The sequence below is a fragment of the Coloeus monedula genome, assembly GCF_965178545.1.
Source record: "Coloeus monedula genome assembly, chromosome: Z".
NCBI lineage: Eukaryota > Metazoa > Chordata > Aves > Passeriformes > Corvidae > Coloeus > Coloeus monedula.
Window position 1 is genome coordinate 71,640,421 of NC_138822.1, and position 9,464 is coordinate 71,649,884.

At 44.3% G+C, this 9,464-nt stretch overlaps 1 protein-coding gene across 1 annotated transcript; it reads right to left on the reverse strand.

The window, feature by feature from the left end:
- On the reverse strand, positions 1–8,735 carry PTGER4 (prostaglandin E receptor 4; the record flags this gene model as incomplete). Its single annotated transcript, XM_082302197.1, has 2 exons — positions 1–594; positions 7,905–8,735. 2 exons carry the CDS (start codon positions 8,733–8,735, stop codon positions 1–3), a joined length of 1,425 nt encoding a protein of 474 aa, XP_082158323.1.
- Positions 8,736–9,464: the final 729 nt, after the last annotated feature.

Genomic DNA, 9,464 nt, shown 5'->3' on the forward strand with positions numbered 1-9,464 from the left:
CTATATGCACTTTTCTGACAAATTCAATGTCTCTGTGGGGAAGGTGACCTGGAGAGGGCCACTCTTAGACGCAGAGCTGGCCCCGCCACCAGAGCTGATCTCGTTCACCAGGAAGGCGCTCTCGGAGTCCTGTCCCTGTGAGGAGTCCGAGGTGTCGGAGCTCCGCAGTGTCCGTACTGACGTGGTGTCGGACTGCGCCGGGCTGGCGCTGGGGCCTGGGAGCAGCACGCGGCCCCCGACACTGCTCTCGCTCAGCTCTGGAGGGTACAGCAGCGTTTGGGAGGTGCTGCTGATCTCCCTCAGCTCGCGGGAGATGAAGGAGGGTGACTGACTGGACATGGCAGAGGAGGTCCTGCGCCCATCCACGCAGTTGAAGTTGGCCCCCGAGTGCTGCCTCCGAGCCCCTCCAATGCGGCAGAAGAGGCATTTGATCTTCTCGATGGCTTTGCTAAGCACAGTCTTGCGGAGGAGGATGTAGATCCACGGGTCCAAGATGGGGTTCACCGAGGCAATGCGGATGGCTTGCAGGTCAGGGTTTTGCCTGACATCTTGCACCGACTCCGGCTGGTACAGCTGGTTCACGAAGACACGGACCTACCCAAGGAGATGGAGGAAAAGAAAGACACAATTACAAAATTGCATCGGGAGAGAAAAGCTTGCACTTTAAACCAGAGATCTAGATTTGTGGATGTAAGCTAAGAGAGAAGAGGAGGCTGGCAAAGTTAGGCACCTCAGATTGGCAGCCATCAATTCGTTTTTGGAAACAGAAAAAAATATCAGATGAAAATTGTAACACCTTTGTTACTTGTAGAAAATGACTGGCTTTCTTCTCTTTCTTTTACCTCATTATTAATCCCTGAACCTCCAAGTTTTGGCTGGTGTCTTTGAAAATTCCCAAGAACAAAGATATAGACCTGTATCCTGCTTCCTTGGTATACCTCAAGTCTCATGCAACCTGCAAAGAGGTAACTGACTGGGGAGACCTGATCAGTTCCTCTAGCAAAGGTCTAATAATCACTTAGAAATGAAATGAAACACGCATGATGATCCAAGTACATGAGACTCTGTAAGCAAGTCCAGAGTTGTCAATTCCCAAGTTTAGAAATGTATTTTCCTGGCACCTATCCTTACTGGAACTGTTTATATAACCGCAAATGTTTGCTTGCTGCAGCATGGTTTAGAAAAACAGAAGGGTAAAAAAAAGAAAAAAGGGGAAAAAAACCCAAAAAGACAGGTTGCCCAGCTAGGAGATTTTTAACAGGCCAAGATAATGAGATTATTTCAGCACTGGACTAGAGTACTCTCTTCTCCTATATGAGCCAGCAATTTGGTTTTACATACAAAAATACTAATGAAGTGGTCAAGAGTTTAACATGTCAAAGGTGATGTGTGAAGTGACTATTTAATTAGTGATTCTAGTTTATCCTGCATAAATTTTAAAACTGAAAGGCCCTGTCTTCTTCATAGAAATGTATTCAGCTTATTCTTTTATTTTTAAGCTGGTCTCTCTCCTTGTTTAGAAGCCAGTTTTGTAAATGCTACTGTGAATGAGGCACAGTCCAATTCTTGGATATCATCTTTCCAGTTCCACAATGGCATCACAGGAGTTTGTTGTGTTGATTAGTCTCAAATAGCTCTTCTGCATTTTTGCAAGACCTAAGCAGTGTCCAGTTAAGAGACAGGCTTAGGAAAGCCACTGAAAAGTGGATCATGGAAGATTCTATTTTCTTCAGATTCCTTAAGTTAAGTCAAAATAGATCCCTTAATTATATTTTTATCTAATACAGTAAAAATCTACTAGCAAAATTAAGACTTTTTAGAATCTCATCCTTAGCTCCTGAAATGAATCAAGGCCTGCCTAGCTGTGAGGTTACAGACATGGAGGCAAGCAAGCATTTAAATATATGAGCCAAATTAGGACAGCCCTTATAAGTACTATTTTTAGAAGTTCTGCATGTGACGCCTTCCAAGTCTGGTGAAAAATTTAACAACTCTTGAGAAATTTTCTTGCAGGAGGGCAGTGTGGTGGCATTCAACCTCATCAGTATTCAGAGATAGAATGTTCTCCAAAGCTATCAATGATATGTTTAGTATAATGCAGAGTCCCTCTGTGGAAGCCCTGTGCCTGCAGTCTCTCTCAAATGGTCTGTCACATTGATGATTGACTGTATTTTCTTTCTCAGTACTTTTCTCTAGGTTTATGGGTAACCTAGTGAACTCAAGATATGGGAAAATCTTGAATTTATAAAGCAATATAGTAATGCCAGTTTTATCCAGAGTAACCTTCCTAATGATTTATAATACTGCAGATGTCTTTCTGACCACTAATTTCTTGGCCTTATTTATCTGTTAGGCCAAACATGCCATTCAGGTGCTTCAAAGAGTATTCCTATGCATGATGAACTTATTTCTATGGCTTTTAAAAAAAAAATTTTGTTAAGAATCTTTCCTTTATCTTTAATATTTTGCTTTATTTTAAACTACTTTAGACATAAATTAATCATTATTAATTTCATTTATAAATAATTTCATTATAAGTTTATGTATAAGATTTTAATTTTACTATTTTATAATTTTGATTTTTTTGTTCTGTAAGCAACTTTCCCTATTTATGCTATGTAAATAAAGGACTCCTAAAAAAATGATTGATAAATAAACTGCTGCTCCTGGGCACGGCGCTAGATGGCGTGGCTGCCCCGCGGTGGGTGTGGATCTATGTGTAATATGTGTGTATGTATAATGTGTATATATGTTTAAGGTGTACATATGTATGTGTGTACGTGCATAACGTGTATATATGTGCCACATGTATGTGTATATGTGCAATATGTACGTGTGTAAGTGTATAATGTGTATATATGTTTAAGGTGTATGTGTACATATGTATAATAGATATGTGTACATTTGTGTAATGTGTAGACATGTATAATGTGTACGTGTATATATGTACCATATGTATGTGTATATGTGCAATATGAATGTGGGTGTGGGTATGTGTATGATGTGTGTAACAAAGCCACCCAGACCACACAAGGCACACTTTGAAGACAGCTGAAGAAATGCACAGCTCAACTAGGAGACCTGGCTTGCCTTTTTTTTTTTTTTTTTTTTAAACTCAGAGCTATAGTTACACGTCAGTGATTTAATAGTCGGATTGTTCTTTTGATAAGCAGCACGTGAAATTGAGGTACCTCTTCCACCTCCTTCTGCTACCTGCCAGACTTTACAGAAAGGTGAAAATGTCTCCAAGTGTTCACTCTGTGGCTGAAAAGAATAGCTGAAAAGGACTATTGCTAATGGTACAGCACAGCCTGTTTTATGCTATCTCTGCGTGCTTTATTTCCTTTTGACAGCTATGCAGCATGTAGAAGTTAACGATTCACAGAGTGGACCTAGTCAGTGAAAACTGTACAAAACTGTTTCTACTTCCCAGAAGAGTCCCATAGAAAAGCTCCCCAGATTGTCAGAATTTAGCAATTCAGACTGATTGCTGGCTTACATTAATCACAATAGGGTAAAAATTTATCCATGTAGGAATCTAAGTTCTAGCCTTCTTTACTTACTGGTGAAACAAAGTTTAGTAACATATCACTTAAAATAACGGCAAGAGATGTACCCTGTTTCGGCTACGAGTCCTCTGCTGCAGGAGGTAACACGATAAAAAGATATTGCCTGTCATCTTCTAAGCAAGTGCCAAGTGGAATCCAGTACTAAATTAGTTATCTAACCCGATGCTTGGATTTGTGCAATTTGAAATCCTAATTAAAGAAGGAAACAAACTAGAACAATTTGGATCTCTAAAAAATAGAGTTTGTATGTTAGATCCGCAGTTGTGGAATCCAGACAATATATCTTAAAAACACTAGCAGTTTATTTGCAATTAAGAAGTACACAGCTCTAAGGTACGTCAAGTTTATGCTCAAGACAGGCCCTTGTAGGATCAGAGTCCTTGTGCTGTTTGCGCTTGCCTTTTTACAAACTACAGATGCAAGTCATGATTTCTAATCCTGTGAAGCATTATAAACTGACTTTTACAGTTACAGTCACACTTATAATTGTTTCCACAGTTTCCACCTGCCCTCAAAATCTCCCCACATGCTGATATGATAAATTTAAAAAACATATGGTAGTAAGCAGGAACAAGTTTTTCAGCTCCACAAGCCAAAAACCTTTGCCCTTCAAGGTCTTACTGTCTGCTTGGTGACTACTCCACTGCCAGAAAGTCATGTCTGACACCTTGCAGTTGGCTGTGGACAGTCTCTGATATTAAAAAGCTGAAACCAGCCAAGCTGATAGAAAATCCAATTTTAGATCAATTAAACATCAAGTTAGAAACTCCTGATCATTTCATGCAATCAACAAGATGTATGCCCTGAAACATTACCATAATTTAACAACAATGTTCAGTGGTCACAATGAGAAAAAGATCACACAGTTAAAATTTGTAAGAGTATGTGACAGACTGCTGGAGTGAATTACAGACTTTGAGTAATGTGTGCCTATTTACTCTTGAAACAGCTTGGTGATTTTAGACAGGCCAGATAAAAATTTCTATTCTCGTCTTGACAAAATCCCTCCTCACATAATTTATTCCCTACATTTTACACTATGCAATTCTAATGGCTAAAAAACCCCAAGTATTTTAAGAGATGACATAACCCAATGGAGTAGAGATAAAAGTCAGCACGTAAGTTATGTATTTTTCTTATTTAAGTTTTTAAACAATTGTCAGATTCATGTCTTTCACACTGTTTTCTGCACCTTGAGAACACACCAGTGTATATAAAAAGTTTCCTTTCACGGTTTTAATCTTTTCTTTCCTTGATATATTTGACCAGCCTTCAGTTCTGTCAAGTTCATTCAGGATTTTGCAACCAAACATAATTTTGTTACACCACTTGCTACTTTAAAATTTTGCTGATTTTATGAAAAACCACTAAAACTCTAAACAACCCTTTTTGTAAATCATGTGCTGAAGCATCTCATTATTAAAAACTGCTGTTATCTGTGACTCAGTTATTTCAGAGCTGCTTAATATTTCAAGTCTTGAATTTTTTTCTGTCAAATCGTAAGTGGATCCTGTTGAACTGACCCCATCTGATATCTTATTATCTTGTGGAAGTGTTTGTTCTAAAATGTTAGAGGTTTGTGTCTCTTTCAGAAGTTGCTTTTCTTTAAGTGATGGTTTATTGATCTGAAATCATCAGTGGGAAGTCAGCTCATCAAGAGAAAACTTCAGTCACAAAGCAGCCCCTGAGCCTGCTTCATGTGTCTGAATCATGCTGGCACCACCACCTCACCACTTTTATGGTTCTGGATGACTGCTAGGCTGACCTGTTACAGGTGAGCGCCTCACTCGGTGAGGACTCCCTAAAACTCCTCCGAGTCATGAAAATTTAAGTCCATGTATTAGTAATCTACCTACTTCTGCTAGTGGCTCTTTCTAGGGATTTATAGCATAAAGGTGTCACTTCTCTGAGTTTCCCCCATTCTTAATCTCAGTGTTGATGCATCCAGAGGGCTTAACACAGCAGCATACATGGCAGTTCATCATGGCACAAAGCAGCAAATGTGGCTGTGGCTTACTCCCACAGGAGGCAGAAGACTTTAAAAAGCTACTTAACAATGAAGAAATTTAACCACACTGCACACTGTGATGATGTATATATAAGTGGTTATTTGGGTTTGTTTTTTTAGAAAAAGGTTCCTTTTATTTTTAGTCATCCATCTAAATGGACTGAGAGTCTCTTACATCATTTTAGATAGAGAAAATATGTACTGCTTTAGCAGGTAAAAGCTAACTTATGTGAACATTCCCAAGGTAACACTCTGCCTTTGTATGAAGTGAAATCAAGGTCTGGGAGAGCTGTACAACTTTATCACCTGCACCTTCGCATATTTCTGCTATATGCAAGTTTTTCACTAGCTACTGTTTAAATAATAAACCTTTTGCCCCACCCAGGTTCATTAATGTTAACTCTCAACAATCCAGTTCCCTTTCTGGTAAACCCAACCCTCCCTCTTGGTCCCCCCCCCCCCTTTTTTTTTTTTTAATATTAGGTAAAAGACTGCCTAGGTTCAAATGAATATAAACTATTTCATTTTGCTTTCACACTCAGACTTCTCAGCATTCCTCTAGCTGCTTTGCTACAGGATAAAGCTTGGCTTGTTTTCTGAAATTGCTTAAGTCCATCACATCATGACACTGTATTTAATTTAGAGAACCCGTTCTCTACATTTACCAGCATCTCTTTTGAAAATGCAATATTGTTCTTTTGTGAAGTAGCTGTTTTGATACTAGATTAATCAAATCGAGTACTGTCACCCCTCAGTACTTGTCGGGGTTTTGGCCACCTGGTGCATCCCAGTGCAACAAGTCAGTTTACCCCTGCCGTTTCTGGAGCTGGACTGCAGGGCAGGCTGGCACAGTTCTTCTGTCTAAGGCATGTGCTCCTCCCAGAGACACCCTGTGCGCAGCTTAGACAGCACCTCTCGACCTCCTTCGGATGTCAGGCAATGAATACACGGCACCGTGGCTGGTCGTGCCTCGGCACCACACAAAGTGACAACACCGAAAGACAGGAGATGGCCTCTGGTAACGGCAGGGACCCTGGTGCTGCAGCACAGCCACACTTCACTAGCTCCCGTTTATGTCAGTAATGTGGCAGCCCTGGCCCAACCCTTGTGATTACAGCTCCTCTGAGTGGGGGGGGACAGACTCACCGACAGCTGAGTCCTGTTCACATGCACTTCTCTAAACTTCCTTACAGGGATATACACCTGCCTCTCCAGCTGGCCAGATCTATTTGACATACATTGCACTCCCTCTCTATGACAGAGAGATCATCCTACTGACGAGAAACCTCCTTAAAAAAGTCCTTCTAAAAGCACCTTCTGTCTCACAGCCACTGCTTGAGTCCCTACACAGTGTTTTGGAAGATGGCAAATAAGGCAAGCCAACTATTTGTTTAATGTCTCTGAGCCAGAGTAGAACAGGATTTTGACAAGCTTTATTATGGCAGTTGGCAAGCAAGAACTGAGCCTCTAGCTGGTGGATCTGGGGTTTTTTTGTCTTTCCTGAGGATAAGGTGGAGAACAGAAAAAAGTGGATCCTGTGTGTTCAGTTCAATGACACTAACTGTATCAGCCATTTCAGAAAATGAGCAAATGGTTAGTTGTAATGTTGTTTGACGTTTCAGCATGATCTCAAGATTTATGTGGGCCAGATTCTTCTAATGCTCATTTCACTGAGCAACACACTGACAGGTGGTTCCACTGAGTTCACTCCTCCCACTGTGTGGGGATCTTCTGGAAGGATGCCTGTGTGGGATCTACCCCAGAGATAGTGCATGAATACCTGAGGAGTGGAAGCTTAGCTCAGGTTTTGGTTGTGAAGAACTCTGTATGTTGCTAGTGCCACGTGAACACAACCCTGTCCTCCTTTTGCACATCAGGGACTGTTGCACCCTTCAGCAACAGCATGCACATTTTTAAAACACACTAAACAGCCAGAAATGCAGGCCAGATCCAAACTTCACTTATCACAAATTAATTTTACAGGTGAACTTTAAAGTGCACTTAGCTCTCAGTAGGACTTTGCTACGTGGATTCCAGTTGAACAATTATTGAGAATTTTTGGTGCTCTATTTTAACTAAGCAAAGAAGTCTAGGTCTTGGGATAAGCAGGTTTCTTTTTGTGGAAATGTAAATCTACTAACTTTCTCCTACCATGCATGTATGCTAACAGCCTTTGAATTATTTCAACAGTTTGTGACACCAACTATAGGTGCCACAAGTAAGCACCTATTCCAACAGGAATCTGTTTGACAAACACAGACTAGGAGGAGAAAAGACTCTGCAGTAGGGGTGATGGAACAGAAGAAAGGCTGCATGATGTTACTCACCACCAGAGGAATGGAGCAGATGACCACGACCAGGGAAGTGGCAATGAGCAGAATAACCATCTGGATTTCTGCTCCAGCCATCCGACGGAAACTCCGGCGTCTGCGAAAGTCAGATAAACGGCTGGAGGTGGTGTCTGTCCCCAAGGACGTGCGTCGCATGAACTGTCGGTGCATGCGAATGAGGGCCACGCACACCAGGATGTTGCAGATCACGGTCACCAGGATCAGGAAGGAGCTGAAGCCCGCGTACATATAGGAATATGCTGCATGGGTGGACACGTTTGTTCGCCAGTCTATGAAACACCAAGTGCAAGGGTACTGCAAAGTAGATTTGCCGAGCCCCATGCTGGGGAGGGCGCAGAACAGCACGTTGGAAGCGTAGATGGCAAAGAGCGTGAGCCCTGCCAGCTTCTTGTCTACGTAATGGTTGTAGAAATAGGCATGGTTGATGGCCAGGTACCTCTCTATAGACATGGCACAGATAATGCTGAGGCCAGACAGCCCAAAGAAGAGGAGGATGAAGGAGCTGTACTCACACAGTGCAGCTCCTCCTGGCCATTGGTTCTGCAGGTAAGTGGCAATTGTGACTGGACTCACCAGGCAGGTCCCCAAGAGATCTGTGACTGCCAGTCCACAGACCAGCGTGTAGAAAGTGGTCTCCTTCTGCTCCTTCCTGGACTTGCAGAGCACCACGATGGCTATGAGGTTGCCCACCACGCCGAAGATGAACATGACAGTGGGGATGGTGGGGGGCTTCCCGCCTTCGGCCCCGCTGGCAGTCCCGTTGGCGGAGCCGTTCACAGGTGGCATGATGGTGGGGTCGAATGACATGATAACCACGCTGCAGCCGGCGAGTTGGGAGACGGCAAGATCGGGTCCGAAAAGGAAAAGCTCAGTGAGGGGAGACGGTTGTACAGTGCGAAAGTAAAAATTGAAATGGGCGAGGAGTTATTAAAAAAACCCCAAAAACAAACCAAAAATGTGGTGTATTTCAATTAAAGAAAGAAAGAAAAAAAGTCCTAAAATGGGGCCGAACCGGGGTGCCGTCTGTCAGCCACCGACCGCAGCCGGGGGAGCCGGGGCTGCCTCTTCCTGCCGCAGCGCTCCGCGCCCAGCCCGGAGGGTGATCGGGGCGGCCCGAGCCGAGCGGAGCCGCCTCACCGCCTCTCGCACCGACGCCGCGGAGGGCTCAGCGCGGCGCTGGGGCGGCGGCTCCAGGTGCCCCCGGGGGCGGCGTGAGAAGGTGCCGGAGCGCGGTGGTCGCGGCTCATCCCCCGCCGCCGGCTGGCGGTGCGGAGCTGCGCAGAGCAGTGCGGGGCGTGCGAGGTGCGGGCGCCGTCTCAGTCCCCGCGGCGCTCCCGCCGAGTTTCGCCGCGGAGGGCGGGGGCGGCCCGGGCCGCTCCGCCGCTGCTCCCCGCCCTCTCGCCCCATTGGCCGCGCCGGGCAGGGCAGGTTCCGCGGGCGGGTGCGGGCGGGGGCCGGGCGGCCGCCGGGGGCGGTGGGGGCACCTGTGCGTGCGGCGCGGCCTCCGCGGCACGGGCCCTGTGTGCTCCTCGGGCG